Raw genomic sequence first — 18,592 nt, forward strand, 5'->3', positions numbered from 1 at the left:
TCTCTTTTATATAGACCTTAGTGGTCCCCTAATATTGTATCTGAAGTCTCTTTTATATAGGCCTTAGTGGTCCCCTAATACTGGATCTGAAGTCTCTTTTATATAGACCTTAGTGGTCCCCTAATACTGTATCTGAAGTCTCATTTATATAGACCTTAGTGGTCCCCTAATACTGTATCTGAAGTCTCTTTTATATAGGTCTTAGTGGTCCCCTAATCCTGTATCTGAAGTCTCTTTTATATAGACCTTAGTGGTCCCCTAATACTGTATCTGAAGTCTCTTTTATATAGACCTTAGTGGTCCCCTAATACTGTATCTGAAGTCTCTTTTATATAGACCTTAGTGGTCCCCTAATATTGTATCTGAAGTCTCTTTTATATAGGCCTTAGTGGTCCCCTAATACTGGATCTGAAGTCTCTTTAATATAGACCTTAGTGGTCCCCTAATACTGTATCTGAAGTCTCTTTTATATAGACCTTAGTGGTCCCCTAATACTGTATCTGAAGTCTCTTTTATATAGGTCTTACTGGTCCCCTAATACTGGATCTGAAGTCTCTTTTATATAGACCTTAGTGGTCCCCTAATACTGTATCTGAAGTCTCTTTTATATAGACCTTAGTGGTCCCTAATACTGTATATGTGAAGTTCTTTTATATAGGTCTTAGTGGTCCCCTAATACTGTATCTGAAGTCTCTTTTATATAGACCTTAGTGGTCCCCTAATACTGTATCTGAAGTCTCTTTTATATAGGCCTTAGTGGTCCCCTAATACTGTATCTGAAGTCTCTTTTATATAGACCTTAGTGGTCCCCTAATACTGTATCTGAAGTCTCTTTTATATAGACCTTAGTGGTCCCCTAATACTGTGTCTGAAGCCTCTTTTATATAGGCCTTAGTGGTCCCCTAATACTGTATCTGAAGTCTCTTTCCCAAAATTCTGCCTTGGTGCAGAATTCCAGCCACTAGAGCCAGTCCCACAATGAGCTTTCCTTAGGATGTGCCATTTCTGTGTCTGTAGCTATTGAGGAGGAGAGGGGGGGGGGGGCAAGGTGGAGGGTGGGTGGTGTGGTCTTGACCAACTGCCACTTTGCTCGTTTGAAAGCCATGATGTCTCTCTCTCATGGGGGGGCCAAATTCTCTGGGCGGGCAAAGCAGAGAAAGGGGAGGTAACCTTTCCCCTTATGATGTCATAAAGGGAAGATTCCTGATTGGTCCATCTGAGCTTTCATTTTCTCAAAGGCAGAGCAGGATACCCAGGGCTCGGTTTACACCTATCACCATTTCTAGCCACTGGGGGACCATAGGCAGGCTGGGGGAACTCATATTAATGTTAAAAAAAAAAACTCATAAAGTGACATTTTCATGCGATGGGACCTTTTTAAAGCTACACGAGGCCTTTCTCCATCAGATGCTGAAGTTAGCGTTACTGGATCCTCTTTATCTTCTCCTCCGAAATACAGGCAATAATGAGACGCAGTCGCCATTTTAGTTATTCAAGATGTTTACTGACTATTCCACTCTGTATGTTCCAGGGAAAGCCTTCGTGCGTGCTCGTCAGATGAATGTGGACATCGCTACCTGGGTCCGCCTGCTCAGGAACGCCATTCCCAGTGGCAGCAACACACCGTCCTACACGCCCAGCTTCACCAGCAGCACGCTCACACACAGCGCAGGGTAGGTACCGCCCAGTATGACTGCTAGGCACACCTGCCAACATTTGGTTTTCAAAATCAGGGAGATTTGTGACGGATGGGAGGGGGTTACTGTAAGACCCGCTATGTTTTAAAGCGCCCATATTATACTCATTTTCAGGTTCATAACTGTATTTTAAGGTTGTACCAGAATCGGTTTACATGGTTTAATTTTCAAAAAACACCATATTGTTGTTGTACTGCACAGCTCTCTCTCACTGCTGCAGATCCTCTTTTCACCTGGTTTCTGTTTTAGCTACAGAGTGAGACCTCTTTTCATCTTCTTCTTCTGTACTATCTTTGATTGCACTCGCACATGCTCAGTAGCTCAGATGTAGATCATGTCAGCTAGCTAACTCTAGAGACAGTAAAAGAAAGGCTGTTTCTCCAACTTCAGTCAGTTCCAAGGCAGGATTAGCTGGGAGACTTCTAAATGAGGGCGCACATGGAAGTAGTTCTTTTGTAGATTATGGTGAACTTGTGTGTGTTGTAGCAGTGCTTTGCTATTGAGAACGAGGTACCATGCTAGTGTTAGCATTAGCGTTAGCATGCTAATACTAACGCTACGAGCTAACGGTTGCGGTTAGCCAGCTCATTTCGGATTGTGACGTCACAGTCCGAGCCGATTTTGACCAGCTCACCAGGAGACTGAAGGCAGGACACATTCAGAAACCCAAGGATGGATTTTTTTCAAACTTTGTATGTGTGTGGAAGCACCAGAGACACAAAAGAACACCCCAAATACCAGAAAAAGTGTTTTTTTCATAATATGGGCACTTTAATGTGTTGGGTGATGTCATTTTTCCCACCATGCGCTACATTAAAATCAATGCGACACACCTTACAAAAAGCGTGCAGGTTGTCGATATGACTAGGGTAAGATGCATGTCAATTGTTGGGCCCAACACTGTTGATATTTACAGCTGTATTTCGATTTCTTTGTGGGAACACCGCCTTCACCTGCCATCTTTATCGGCTCGCTTTCGGGTCTGAACTTTCTGCGAAACTAGCGCTGAGATCAACTGGGTTATAGGTTGCCAGGTTGAGGTGACGAACGGGTTGAACATTGTATGTTGGAGCCATTTCACCACTTTATTTGTATAGGCTAGTATGTTGGTTATGTCAAGGTGCAGTTTTATGTTTGAGCACTGGGTGGAGCATGGCCTTTGGGGAAGGCATAAAGGTCATCAGCCACAGGTACACAGGTGTGTGGAAAGCGGGGAAAGCAGACAGCTTTTTACCATTTCAGTCGTGTCAGTTTGGGCAGTGTTTCAGTTGTTCGACAAGGAAACTAAACCAGAAAAGAAATGAAATGGACTCTATGCTCGTGCGACGGTAAGCATGCCGTTATACTGAAAATAAACGGGTCACAGCACCGAAATGCAGACAGATTGTGGACATTGATTATTGGCACGCAGAGCACGCGTCCGAGCAAGTTCTCCCCTGACCACACCGTATTGGCCTAATGTAGGAGTTGATAAAGACTCTACATTGTATATGGTTGATTGTGTGAATAGGATGCGTTTCATACAAGATCTGGCAACTGGTCAACATTAGACAAACCTATTGGTCTGATTATTTATTAAGGAGTTTGGGCCATGCTGCAAATTACGGGAGTTTCCCGGGAGAAATAACAAACTGGGAGGGGTCCAGGAGATAGGGGATAAATAACGGGAGAAACGGGGAAAAACAGGAGTGTTGGCAGGTATGCTACTAGGCCTGTCGCAATATGCAATAATTCAATTAATCAATTGATTGCATGATAAATAAAAATTTGCTCGATAATTTTTTATATCTTGTTTTTGACTGTTTATTCCAGTGCATTTTTTGTTAACAGAGATTGAGAGTCCATTTTATTTACTGTTTTTGGTAGTTTTGTTCATTTATTGTGGATATTTAAAAGGTCTTCCAGTTCCAGTGTTAAATATTCTTTAGAAATAAAAGTTTATTGATGATTGAAAAGGTGTACCGGCATTATTATGCCGTTATCATATCTCAGAACAACCATATTATCGTTTATCGCAAACATTTCTGGGACAATTTATTGTATCAAAATTAGTTATCGTGACAGGCCAATGACTACTAATCTGCAAAAAAAAATAAAAAATCAACAACAAAGCCATGATTGAGTTGGTTAGTAAGTCTCATCTGATGCACAGCGTGCAGAACTGGACACCAGCAGCACTCGCTCTCAAGTTTGCCTCTTTTTTTTAGCCGTTTATTTTCTAAATAGTCTATATCCAGGACGTTCCACTTCCAGGATTGCTCCGGAAATTCGGCCAGATGTGCGTCCCCTTCCTCTGTCTCTGTGTTGGGGTTCTAACCTCCGGTGGATTTGTGAGGACTATGGTTAACTGCTCCTCAGATCTCTGCAGGGTAAATCCAGACAGCTAGCTAGACTATCTGTCCAATCGGAGTTTTCTGTTGCACGACTAAAACTACTTTTGAACGTCCACATGTTCCACCAGAACCAGTTCCTTCCAGAGGCTATTTAGCAGAGGCACCGTGGCTCTGTCCGGAGCTTAGCCCCGCCCACGACGATTGTGATTGGTTTAAAGAAATGCCTATAAACATTGGCAATTTTAGACCTATTTTAGGGGGGCTCAAACCTCCTTAAAAAGGTCTTAAAAAAAAGTCTGAAATAAGTTCAAACAGGATGTCCATTTCCTCCGTCCATGTAGCGCTACCTCGAATGATTACTGAAAGTTTTTAGTTTTTTTATATATTCTGTGGTGTTATAGTTCGTTCTTTCTTTCTCTAGTCCAAATATAATTCACTATATATTAGAGATGCACCGATAGAGCGGCCGGTGACCGGAAGTGGCCGGTTTTCACTTGCTCGGCCATGACCGGTGACCTGCAGGTCAAGATAACAAGTTTGCAATATGCAACACCTGCGAGGAGACAGCAGGGCGTGGAGGGACCACACCAAGAACCAGAATCACATTTCTTTTAGTGTGATATTAGATGTGAAAAGAAGGAAATGGTTCTAACGTTGCTCTTTAGATGTGTGTGGATGTCCCACACCAGGAGTAATTGATATAGTTCTATTTCATAGTGATCCATTATCTGATCAACACATGTTCTATGAAAGAAAAGATAGAAAATACATATTTGTGTGTGCTGTAAAGTGGTTAGAAAAAATAAAATCGGTATCGGCTAAAATTGGTATCGGCTGGCCTAACTCAAAGAAAATCAGAAATCAGAATTGGCCTAGAAAGTTGTAATCGGTGCATCTCTACTGTATATGTAAAGACTATTATTACTGCGTGTCACTTTTATTCAATTTGAATACATTTATTTACTTTGCAAGTACTTTTGTGACTGCATTACACTGTGCTTGTGTGTCGTGATATAGGTCTTACATTTCATTCATAAAGGTCTTAAAAAGGTCTTAAAAAGTCTTGGTAAAACCTGCAGAAACCCTGGCCAAACTTCCCACTTTCATTCCTGTCTACATTCTGAAGCTTCTTCCACAGGGCTTTGTTCAGCTTTGTTCAGCCAACACATTTTATACCCTAAAAACGTGGTGAAAATGGATGCAACTGGGCAAGTTTCATGTTGAAATCTGTGAGATAAAATATTGACTCTAGTCACCGTTAGTGTCTCCCCTTTATCATCTTCCTTCCCCAGCGCTGAGTTCCAGTTTCAGCCTCCGGGCTTCGATGCGTGCCTCCGTTACAGAACATCTGATTTGTTCTCTTTGTGTGTGCAGAGAAATCTCCGTGGAGAAGTTGAATCTGGGCAGCGACTCTCCCCCCAAAGCTGATATCCGGAGAGATGTGGTGGACGCACCGGCTTCCTTGGTGAGAGAGAGGGAGGGAGAGGGAGGGAGAGGGATGGAGGCCAGAGAGGAAGGGAGGCAGAGCATGGGGGAAAGATGGGCATCTCGACACTATCATGTTACTCTTTTTGCTGACTTCCTAGCTGCAGCGTTTGGTTTGGACACAGTGCTCCAGTCACGGTGTGAAATCTAAGAGCGCCAGAGCAGCGGGAGGAAAGAATGATTGGAGAAACGGAGAACTGGAAACTCAGGGAGACAGCTTTAATGAGACATAATTGGATGGAGGGGAGCTTTAATTTCATCAAGGCCAAATCCACGGTACTTACCCCAGTGTGAAGAACACAAACAGAAGAAAATAATGTGACCGACAGAAAGAGAGAGACAGACAGAGATTAGGTGTTATGACAGTGTCATGTCACTCTTATGTATATATATATGTATATATCCCTTGGAGTAAAAGGTTACCCAAAGATTCTTTTATTCAAAAAGTGCAGGCAGAAGCCACAGCTTATCGACCCTCAACTTTTTACAATACACGACCTATTTTACGTGGATGGTAACATCAGACAAAATGCCATTCTGATCATACTTTTCTTTATATTTTTTCAGATTATTTTCTAACATTTTGTGATGTTGCAAAAAGAGTTCCTCGTTACTTTTTTTGGGGGTCCTGACCCTTTGTTTCCTTGCACGTGCATATTCCTTTCAAATGATATTGACTTTCTCGCATTTAAAACACAGTTTTGGATAGATGCAGCGACATCAAAAGACTTTTAGAGCCTTTTAATTTTAATAAACAGTTGGTTAATTGGTTATGGGAGGGGCTAAACAGAGAGAGGAGAGGGCAGAGCTGCAGGAAGAGGTCTCACTCTTCTCAGCTTTCATTTTAATTTAGGATTTCTTTTCTTACGTTCTGGCTTATCTCTCTGTGTGTGTGTGTGTGTGTGTGTGTGTGTGTGTGTGTGTGTGTGTGTGTGTGTGTGTGTGTGTGTGTGTGTGTGTGTGTGTGTGTGTGTGTGTGTGTGTGTGTGTGTGTGTCTGTCTCTCTCTCGCTCTCTGTGTGTGTGTGTGTGTCTGTCTGTTTCTCTGTGTGTGTGTGTGTGTGTGTGTGTGTATAAAAACAGTCCATTTACTTATCGCAACATTCCCAGTGCTTAGTTATGGTCACGACAATAAAGCAAATTATAATTTTGGAGACAACAGCGACAGACAGAGAGACAGAGAGAGAGACAGACAGACAGAGAGAGAGACGGAGAGAGACAGACAGACAGAGAGAGAGAGAGAGAGACAGAGAGAGAGACAGACAGACAGAGAGAGACAGAGAGAGAGACGGAGAGAGACAGACAGACAGAGAGAGACAGAGAGAGAGAGAGACGAAGAGAGACAGACAGACAGAGAGAGACAGAGAGAGAGAGAGACAGAGAGAGAGACAGACAGACAGAGAGAGACAGACAGACAGAGAGAGACAGAGAGAGAGACGGAGAGAGACAGACAGACAGAGAGAGACAGAGAGAGACAGAGAGAGACAGAGAGAGAGAGACAGACAGACAGAGAGAGACAGAGAGAGACAGACAGAGAGAGAGACAGAGAGAGAGAGAGACAGAGAGAGAGACAGACAGACAGAGAGAGACAGACAGACAGAGAGAGACAGAGAGAGAGACGGAGAGAGACAGACAGACAGAGAGAGACAGAGAGAGACAGAGAGAGACAGAGAGAGAGACAGACAGACAGAGAGAGACAGAGAGAGAGTCAGAGGAGCAGAGCGCCTGTGGCAGATGGTGTGTTCAGCGGAGCTGAAGTATTATGGGATTAATTACTCTGATGATTTTTTTTGTTTTTTAGAGGACTAATTAGTGTTGAGCAAGGAGCAGAGTGGACAGGAAGAGGGAGGAGGGAGGCTGCCAGCCAGCAGGGGGGCTGGCTGCAGCTACAAACTGTGTGTGTGTGTGTGTGTGTGTGTGTGTGTGTGTGTGTGTGTGTGTGTGTGTGTGTGTGTGTGTGTGTGTGTGTGTGTGTCTCTCTCTCATACATATCACTGATTGTTTACAGAAATGTCCTATTTTCAGTGGATCTGTCATTTATTTTGTATTATTTGATTTAACATGACCGCAAAAGGTGCATTATGTAGCTAAAAAAAAATTATAAATCGCAATATCTGGCAGGAAAATCGTAATTAGATTTTTTTTTTCCCAAATCGTTCAGGTCCAAAGAAATTACAACATTACACATTACGGCACAAATCTTTTAATCTATTTTTCAGCTCTTACTACATGAGTCAGCCAATCACAGACTTTATTAGATCTCTGTAGAAGCATGCTGCGTGCTGATTGGCTCACTGACGCTGAAGAGATTAACTCCTTAGGGATTGAAGTTGTGTATTGAATGACGAGGCATTTTTTAGATCCTCGATACTTTAGAGGCAATTTGGTCGGTGTCTAAAAGGTACCCAGCCGTAGTCGTTTTCCCTCACAGGGGGGTCAACCTCAGCTTCTCAGAGGGCCACACTGGAAAATAAGACTCCCATCAGGGGCCAGACATGTTTAGTTTGTTCACATGCTTTTATGTCATCAAAAAAGTCAAGCATCTGTTACTGTACTATTGCATGTCTCACATAGCCTTCTCACTTACAGCTCGGTCGACATAAAGAACCCAGAAAGTCAGCGATAAAGTAACTTAGCCATCAGAGAAAAAGCCACAAAAACATTGGGAAAAAAACATCGGTAAAGACGCCAAGCATCGGCAGAAGTGACACAAACTTCACAAAAAGCGACAAAAAGTAGGCGGGCTTGTGAAGCTAAATTGACGTGCGGGTGTTCTCCTTTGTCTCTGCCCTCCTCCTCCTCCTCCTCCTTCTTCTTCTGTGGTGTTTCTCAGGAACAGATGGCGGTCATTGAACCCCCGTCCACGCCGGACGCCGCTCTTCACCAGCAGCCAACCAGATCGCTGTCCCAGAACTCTATACGCAGGTGCAAACACACACGCACGCACGCATGAACACACACATGCACACTCGCACGAGCAAACACACACACACACACACCTACACACCTGAGCATATATTTTTGCATCATAGCCAACACTGCTTGGTACACACACACACACACACACACACACACACACACACACACACACACACGGGCAAACGCGCACACGCGCAAACACACACACACACACACACACACACACACACCTGAGCATATCTTTTTGCATCATGGTCAACACTGCTTGGTACACACACACAGACACCTGAGCATATGTTTTTGCATTATGGCCAACACAGCTTGGCACCTGACACCCTACCCGCCACCCCACACACACACACACACACACACACCAACACACACACGCACACACAATATGGTCCTGTGTCGTAATCTCTTTTTTTTTTTTTTTTTTAACACGTGGAAGTAAAGTCATCATTAATGTGGATCACAGCATATGTCGCTGAAAAAATTAGAAATACTTCGCTGTGCTGGATGCTGAAACATGGACTGGACCAACCTGGACCCTATTTTCCCATGAATTGGTGTCTAAGTGACGGATGTGGACACAAGTCTTTGTAATTGGTCCAGTATTGAGCTTCTAGGTGTCTGACAACATTATGGAAAGGATCCCTACAGAGATAGTTTAACATGAAACAGCCCCGAAATCACCATCACCAGACTCCACCAGACTCCATGTAAATAATCAGGACTTTTAGCGTGTATAGAGCCAGCATATCTCCACCAGACTCCATGTAAATAATCAGGACTTTTAGCGTGTATAGAGCCAGCATATCTCCACCAGACTCCATGTAAATAATCAGGACTTTTAGCGTGTATAGAGCCAACATATTTCCACCAGACTCCATGTAAATAATCAGGACTTTAAGCGTGTATAGAGCCAGCATATCTCCACCAGACTCCATGTAAATAATCAGGACTTTTAGCGTGTATAGAGCCAGCATATCTCCACCAGACTCCATGTAAATAATCAGGACTTTTAGCGTGTATAGAGCCAGCATATCTCCACATGTAAATGGGTGAATTAAGGGTTTATTTCAACCAAACCAGAGTGGTGATTGTTGGAACAGTGGAAAGATGAACCAAGACGGCTTTTGATAGTTTTATATAGTTTCTGTACACTTTCAATGAAGTGTGTTTTACGATGATAAAAGTCCTGATTATTTACATGGAGTCTGGTGGGTTTGGCGACAATACTTAGAATTATAATCTCAGGCTGTCGGAGGCAAAAAGAGCACTTTTAGAAGGTGCATAACTGCCCATCAATGTCACATTGCAGCTTGTTTTTTCTTAATACTGGACCAATGTCAAAGATTGTTGTTCCCATCACTCACTTAGACACAGAAACATGGGGACATTTTTTTTTTAAGAGTCACTTACTGAACAGTATTCGCCTTTCTCGTGGAAAAACAAAACCTAGATTCTATGGAGGTTTGACATGTAGTGCTTTTTCAATGTTGTTGATCGTATGAGGCACGTTTTAATACAGTGGTGCTCATGAGTTTATGAACCCATGCTAAAGTTGACTAAAAAGAGGAATAAAAAAAATCATCTTTTGGAAATTGATCTTAATGCCTTAATTAAAAAAAAATTAGGAAAAATCCAACCTTTAAGGACACCAGTTTTCTTTGTGAATGAATAATGTATCGTAAATAAATAAATGTTCTTCCTTAAAATACAGGGGGCATAAGTCAGTCCACCCCTATGTTAAATTCCCATAGAGGCAGGCAGACTTTTATTTTGAAAGGCCAGTTATTTCATGGATCCAGGATACTATGCATCCTGATAAAGTTCCCTTGGCCTTTGGAATTAAAATAGCCCCCCGACATCATCACATACCCTTCACCATACCCCCACATCATCACATACCCTTCACCATAACGAGAGATTAACATGGTTTTATTTCAGTTAGCCTAATATCTGGTTTGTTGCATTGAGAGATGATCTTATGGAAAGTACCCCATGTGTTCTTAAAGGTTGGATCTTTCCTATTTCTTTTAATTAAGCCATTAAGAATAATTTCCAAGAGATGATTTTTTTTATTCCTCTTTTTAGTCAACTTTAGCATTCATTTATGAGCACCATTGTATGACATCATGTGTTATTATGCTGCATGCAGTGGCTATAATCTGCCTCTAATCTCTCTCAGACCAAGCAGAGGCCCTCTCTGCCTTCAGGACTTCAAGCTGATAGCAGTGCTCGGCAGAGGCCACTTTGGGAAGGTACTCACACTTCTTTTTCCCTCATTGGATGTATATATTTAATGGAATGAAACATTTGTAATTTCTCCAGTTTTATCATCTTGAATCGTTACAGCAAAATATTTAAAATTGCACAAATCAATAGCTGTGTTAGAAAGAAATAGTGCACTATTACAGTAGTGTGTTCGCCATTTTGTAGTGGTCTCTGTAGTTCTCTGCGGTTAATTTCATTCACAAATACCCACAATGCACAGCTTATTTGAGCTGATGTTGCCTACATTTTACTCCTGTATACCCACAATGCAACACGCTCGTGTTTTCCCGGAGGAGAAGAAGAAGCAGAAGGTCCTGAAAAGGGAAAAATGGAACGGGCTTTTGTTTCTAAACTGTGGAAATGTAACATGCAACATATATAATATACATTTTACCCTCCTCCTGAGTGCTTGGTTTGTTCCAGGGAAGTATTAGAAGTATTTTAGTTTCTGGTTTGTGTACATGATGCCGGGCGCGCCCGCCTCCGTCACACAAATGACCAGCGCATCTACAGACTCAACCATGTTTTCAGTTTAGTGTCCAAAACCTGGTTGACTATTTAATAAACACTATATAGGGAAGAGTGAGTGAATGAGGGAGTGGTTTCAAACACCGCTCCTATTTTACACAGTTTTTATCCTACTGCAATATATAATGTGTATATATTATGTATATACTGTATAATGGAAGCTGATGTGAAATAGATCAATGCAATGACAGAAAGTATGCATGTCTGTAGATGTATGTTCATACTGTTTTATGCCATGACTGGGTGTGTTTATGTATGCTGCTATATGTTTCTATTTATTCTTATTTAAGTAACACTAGCACTTACATTATATTTGTATTGACTCAATGAATGATGCACGGACTGGAAAGCACTTTAAATGTCATTGTCCCTGTGACAATGACAAAGAAAGACCTGTTCTATTCTATATTTTTATATTCAGGGATCCCACGGTAATGAAAAACCTTTCATTTCCTGCTTTTATTGGAGGAAAAGTTGTTGTAGTCTGCTTTTAATGTCATTTATGCGAGTCTTTCATGGGAGTTCATGTGTTTGTTATGTGGTCTGCGAGCCCCAAACCGAAGACAATTTTCTATCATTATGTGACACACAATAACTCTTTGAATTTTTGAATATGAATCTCTCCAGGTGTTGCTGTCAGAGTACAAAAGGACAGCCAGGTCGCACTCATCAACCAAAACCCACCAAAAAAAAACCACCCTAAAAAAAAATAATTCAGTCAAATCATGTGATCGGTGTTAGGGCTGCACCATATGAGGGACATATCAAACTGACATTATTTGGACTGATATTGCAATGATTGCGATGATGATGAATGCATTTTTATTGGTCGTAACCAAAGGGTAGGGTCAGAAGCTTCAGCTTATATAAGGCCCACCCCTTCTCACATTTTTTAACCCTTGTGTGGTCCTTCGGGTCCCAGTGACCCGAAGGACCACACAAGGATTATGTACTTCCCTTTACTTTGTTGAGAATTGCTCTCTAAACCCTGTTTCTTGTAAAGTAAGTAAGTAAAGTTTATTTCTAGAACACATTTAAACACAGTTTAAGCTGACCAAAATGCTGTACAAACAAGAACTAAGGTGCTGTATTAACCCTTGTTTAGAGAGCAATTCTCAACAAAGTAAAGGGAAGTACATAATCCTTGTGTTGTCCTTCGGGTCACTGGGACCCAAAGGACAACACAAGGGTTAAGAGTAACAAACAAATTGACAAGGAAAGAATGTACAAGCCAAGAAAGGTATACTATAAATTACAATAAATTATACAAAAAAAACTAAAGAACATGTACATTTACCCAGATAACTTTCTACATACATGCATACAGTGTGTTTGCATATGCATGCATACACTTACCTACATACATACATACATACATACATACTGTACATACATACATACACGCTTACATATACCCATAAGGGTCAGTATTATAAGGGTCAGTATTTATATGCAGTACATTGCCACCATAAGGTGAATAATATCCTAAATAATGATAACCATAATGATAATGATGTTCATCATCATACAATATATATCATACTATCATATATTGATTCACAATATCGGAGGGAATCATTTTTGTATATAAAAATGTAAAAAAAATAAAGTGATTATAGTGTGATTTTTGCCAGAGGTTTTCTGTAGTCTGTAGTAGGGATGTAACAGTATGAAAATGTAACCTCACGGTTATAGTGACCAAAATGATCACGGTTTTCGGTATTATCGCGGTATAAGTGTGTTCAGAAAGCATTGATAGGTCTACACAAGCTGCAATAGTTTCAAAAAGTGTAAACAGTGTTTATCATATTACAAAAAATATGGGCAAAACCTAAAAGTGCAACTTTTAACATCAAAGGAACAAGGGTTCAGCGTGGAAACAGCTGATTGGTCAGGAACATTTCCAGTAGTGCAGCTTTAAATGATGGATGGAACAAATCCAAACATTCAAGCCAAGACACAAAGAACAATATGTAAACAAATCAAAGAAACACCACGAATTATATACTTGTTTTCTTTACAATCAAAATTAAAATGTAAAACTGTACACATGAACACCTTAAAGTAAAATTAAATCACCGTTTTCGGTATTAAAACGCTAATTGTAATCGTCAACATTTTGGGTGCATTTTTAGGCCTTTATTGACAGGACAGATGAAGACATGAAAGGGGAGAGAGAGAGAGGGGATGACATGCAGCAAAGGGCCGCAGGTCGGAGTCTAACCCGGGCCCGCTGCGTTGAGGACTAAACCTCTATATATGGGCGCCCGCTCTACCAACTGAGCTAACTGGGCGCCCATCGTCAACATTTGTATCACAGTTTACCGTTACACCGGTAATTGTTACATCCCTAGTCTGTAGGACAGGATGTGTAGGCCGGGACGTCTCTGCAGCTCCACACTACTTCATTCACAACAGTTTGACACATATTTTTCCTTTAACAAATATTGCGCTCTCCTGTGATTTGGATATTGCACTAGTCGATGTTGCGATTTGGATCAAATTGTGATTAATTGTGCAGCCCTAATCGGCCCTAACCCAACAGTTAGGGTTCAAGCCGCTCCCTTCCAGTCGTAGTGTGGCAAGCCCAGGGCTGTGGGTGTCCACGTCACTAGTTCAGTAAGACAAGGAGGCACCAGGAGTACAGTTGAAAATAGTTGAAAAGTTTATGAAGGATAAGTTACAGCGTAGGAGGGGAATTTCCACACTACTTCACCGTCCACTGCTTCACTGTCCACAATCCATTCTCGTCGTCTTTTATCCACAGGTAATCCACAAACGGGTCCTCATCCAGAACAGTTTGGTACGGGGGGGGGGGGGTAATCAGCCAGTCCAGGTCACACCACTTATGCTACGTTTACATGTGGCCGGCTATTTTCATAAACTGACATTTCAACCTCTCCGTTTTCAGAAAAGTGTTTTACATGTACCCGTGTGTGTATGTATATATATATATATATATATATATATATATATATATATATATATATATATATATATATATATATATATATATATATATATATGCAGTCTAGAGCACGCCAGACCTGTAGGTGGTGGGTGTAACGAGAAGCTCAAGCCCACGTTAGCCAATCAGAATCCAGAAAATAGCAACAACGGCAACCAATCACTTCCTCTTTCTCTCTCTCAGTTTGTCTCTCTCTCCGTTTGTCTCAGTTTACGTGCAAACGAAGTTTTCCAAAATCTCCACTTTGGCCGGAGTTTTTAGAAATAATCGTTTTCTGTGATTAAAAACAAGGTTTTCTTGTAAATGAGGCCAAACCACAGGAAAATATCTGCGTCTTCCCTTTGTGTAAACGGGGCCTGAGTCACACAGTTTTAGTTGAGTTCACTACTCAGTACTTTCCACCACTCTGTCTCACTCAGCTCCCCTCCTTTTCCTCTCTGGTTCTTTTTTGTTTTCAGTTCAAAAACCTGCTTCCCCTTTTCCCTCCAAAACCCCAATCACCTAATTAATTCCAGCCTGTCCTTGTTGGAAGAAGAAGTCCATATAAGGCTCGGGGGTGGAGCCAACAGGCCGCAAGATACCTTCCTTCAATTACCACTCCCCTCACCTCTCCCTGCAGTCTACCACAATGGAGCCCCTAATGTCAGAACCAACCAAGCAAAAACCTCATTCATTCTCATGGCAATAACCCAATTAAATAAGGTGTAGGGAGGAGTTATGACCGGAGGAATAGATGTGAAGTAGAATAATGTGCAGTAGTTTTATTTTATTTATTTATGACATTGTTCTATATTCTCCTTTTACTGTATTCTATTTATTGATATGTTAGATAAATAGTGCTGTAGATGTCTGGTTCAGTGTTTGTGTTGTGGATTATGCGTCTATATGCCTGTACTGTACAACAAATTGCTTCTCGGGGACATTAAAGTTTTCTAAGTTTAAGTGTCTCCTTCGCCCCCATCCTCCCTCCCCCACCGCCCCCCCTGTCTGTCTCCAGTCTGATGTGTGAGAAGCGGATCTTTGAGGCCGTCAACGGCTCCCACCACCCCTTCCTGGTCAACCTGTTTGCATGTTTCCAGACGCCAGAACATGTGTGTTTTGTCATGGAGTACACAGCGGGAGGAGACCTCATGATGCACATACATGCCGACGTCTTTTCTGAGCCACGCGCTGTGTGAGTTCTGCTGTCTTTGTCGGTTTGTGTGTGTTCAACCGGATGAAAGCTTCTCGAAAAGCTCTATGTGTCCACGTCTATATGCATCTTATTAATGTACGAAGATGCGCCAATATGTAGAGGTATGTAGCGCCAATACTGTATGTTCACTTATCTTTCTTTCTGCAGCTTCTACTCGGCTTGTGTGGTCCTGGGTCTGCAGTTCCTTCATGACCATAAGATTGTGTATCGGTGAGTACTTTGATATGTACTGGCTGTACTTTATGCCTCCGCACCATGGCTGTATGCAGGGCTTGACATTAGCACTCGCCAAATGCGGTTAATGAAAAAGGAACTTTTCTATTGTGAACCCTTATTTGTTAAACTTTAATGCTTTACAAACACCAGAGCAAGTTAGCGCTGTGACTGCTCTTCTGAAGAGATTTTGGAGATTTATTTTGTCTTTGCAGAGAACATAAAACCCTGGCTACTGTAGCTTCACTACACATGGAAAAGTATCAGCATCACTGTGTCCACAGCATCTACATTTCGCTAAAACAAAAATACCTTTTTATTGAATTGCTTCAAACTCTTTGTGACATAAAGTATATTATGATGTGAGTCTGGACAGGTGGTGATTGTAGTTTTCATAGCACTGAATAATTGACATGACTCCACTTCCTTTTCTTTGTCAGGGATCTTAAATTGGACAACCTGCTGCTCGACACAGAGGGTTTTGTGAAGATAGCAGACTTTGGGCTCTGTAAAGAAGGTGAGTGCTTGTTATTTATTGGAGAAGAGAAGAGAAGCCTTTATTGTCTCCTATAGCAGAAATGAATCTCGGGCATTCAAGAGAAACGAAATGGCGACACATAAACACACAATAAACATACAGTTAACCTACATAGAAACATTATCATACATTATCTTATCCAATGCTTCAATGAACATCTAATAAGCTCACACAAGACCCCCCCTCCCCCAACCTGTCCTCACAATCACAGAAGAACAGAAGAGAACCACAACACATCCTCCCCCTTGTATTGCACTTCATTTTGATGATTGCACATTTCCCGTTAACTCATGCTGTGGTCAATAATAATATATATATATATATATATATATATATATATATATATATATATATATATATATATATATATATATATATATATATTCATTCATTTTTGGTAGAAAAAAAACCCGTCTATACAAAGAGGAACAGTACAGCGATGTCAGCGATAGATTTACTAAACTACAGCCTTGTACCCTGGAAAACATTTAAATGCTGATGGGAAAAAGCAACAAAAACCTTTAAAAAAAGACAAAAACTTGGAAAAAGGCGGTAGAAAGAAGGAAGTAAGGCAAGCATATTTAGCATTATTTAGATTTTATCCACAGTGATAGTTAATGTAATTGCTGCTGTGCAGTTTTATAGGTTTCTTTTTCTTTTTTCTATTTTCAAGTCATCAAATAAAAATATTTCTTTTTCTCCACCCGTTCACACGTTCTTCTCTCTAAAGGCATGGGCTATGGGGACCGGACCAGCACCTTCTGTGGGACCCCAGAGTTTCTGGCCCCGGAGGTGCTGACAGACACATCGTACACACGGGCAGTGGACTGGTGGGGGCTCGGGGTGCTCGTCTACGAGATGTTGGTCGGGGAGGTAAGAATACAGAGTTGAAATTACAATTGTCAGAGTTCGTCATTGCACTTCACTGCAATTAGAGGCACAAAAAACCAACAAAACAGCAACACAATAAAAACATCCTAGCAGCACCCAACCGACTGATTCACAACAATGTCCTCACTTAAAAAGTCAACAGGGTGAAATAAAATCCCTTAAGGTTGTCTGGAAAAGTGACACACACACATGAATTTAAAGCTACAGCCAGCAGCTTGTTAGCTTAGCTTACATTACAATATTTTTCGCACTATGGCCACCTCACTGTACTTTTCTTTACTTTAAAATACTTTTTATATAATGCCACTTTACATTCATTCAGTACTTTTTGCACATTGTCTGTTGTTTGCCTGTTTTTTATTGTGGAATAACTGCTGCTGCTGTAACAAGTGAATTTCCCCATTGTGGGATGAATAAAGTATTATATAATCTAATCTAAATAAAGACTGGAAACAGGGAAACAGCTAGCCTGGCTCTGACGCTGACGAACATTTGTACTTAAGTACAGTACTGGTACATTCCACCGCTGGTTATAAGTCGTCTGCAAAGAGGAGTTCATACCAGAGGTAATACATATTTGAAATACTTTTAACAAGATTAAGTAAGTCGAGGCTGTTGGAGATAGAGGTATAACGTGTAAAGTAGGGACAGACTGGCTGATTATCGGGCCTGTTTTTTTGGTAGTTTTCAGATTATCAGTGTCAGTGTTTATGTGCCTGATGACAGATAAAGTGAATGAATAAAAAAGTGTTCTACTTTGGCTCGGCTACAGCTCGGAGTCTGTCCCTCTGCTCCGGCTTCACTCCCCACTGAGTCTGACTTAAGGCCTTTTTACAATCGGCGTTCCCGACCTGTTGTGTGACACTGTGACGTCAAAATGGCGTAGATCTCGCTGGCGCGCCAGGATTTTCAGTGTGCGACCAGAGCTCGTGCACCACTCTATTTCTTTCAGCGGCGCGCAACAAAGCAGAAACAGGAAGCATGGATGAGTTCGAGACCAACGTGCTGCCAGGACTCTCAGAGTGACTGCAGGTCTCTCTGGTAAACTTCCTGGGTTAAGATGAGCTCTTTTATGGAGAATGAAAGGCTCGATCCCACCAAGTAGGTCTCCAATCGTTGTGCAGACATTCTGAAGTATTCAAAGTGCTTCTCTTCGTCTATCATCCTCATTTGTTTCACGAGGATATTGAACTCACCATATTTATGTCTGGCGTTATTCAAAGGACCAACATTGCACCTTCTTCTTTTTCTTCGTTTCTTTGCAAGCAGGCTCAAAATCAGCTGTTCTTCCTCATCCAATTGACTCAATATCAACTTCTAGTCCGTAGAAATAGCAAAGTCTTGGCCTTTCCTCATTAGCGCCACCAGTGTTCAGGAGAAGACTGCAGCTAGTGTAGGGACCACCAGGCGCCAGTATAAACCGTTACGGCGCTCCCATGTCGTGCGCCAGGTCGGGAACGGCGAGTATAACGCACGTTTCAATGTCCCGCCCACAACACTATCTGACTCTCTCTTACTGGGGATCATGTTGAACGTTTCTAATTTATTA

At 41.5% G+C, this 18,592-nt stretch overlaps 1 protein-coding gene across 1 annotated transcript in view; it reads left to right on the top strand.

The window, feature by feature from the left end:
- LOC120574078 (serine/threonine-protein kinase N1-like) overlaps positions 1 to 18,592 on the top strand; it is a 45,735-nt gene that overhangs the window by 24,097 nt on the left and 3,046 nt on the right. Inside the window, 9 exon segments of the mRNA XM_039824139.1 lie at positions 1,532 to 1,673; positions 5,405 to 5,495; positions 8,348 to 8,439; positions 10,625 to 10,697; positions 11,866 to 11,897; positions 15,144 to 15,380; positions 15,549 to 15,611; positions 16,055 to 16,131; positions 16,883 to 17,025. Of these exon segments, the coding sequence (XP_039680073.1) occupies positions 1,532 to 1,673; positions 5,405 to 5,495; positions 8,348 to 8,439; positions 10,625 to 10,697; positions 11,866 to 11,897; positions 15,144 to 15,380; positions 15,549 to 15,611; positions 16,055 to 16,131; positions 16,883 to 17,025 (950 nt within the window).

The sequence above is a fragment of the Perca fluviatilis genome, chromosome 15 (assembly GCF_010015445.1).
Source record: "Perca fluviatilis chromosome 15, GENO_Pfluv_1.0, whole genome shotgun sequence".
Lineage (NCBI taxonomy): Eukaryota > Metazoa > Chordata > Actinopteri > Perciformes > Percidae > Perca > Perca fluviatilis.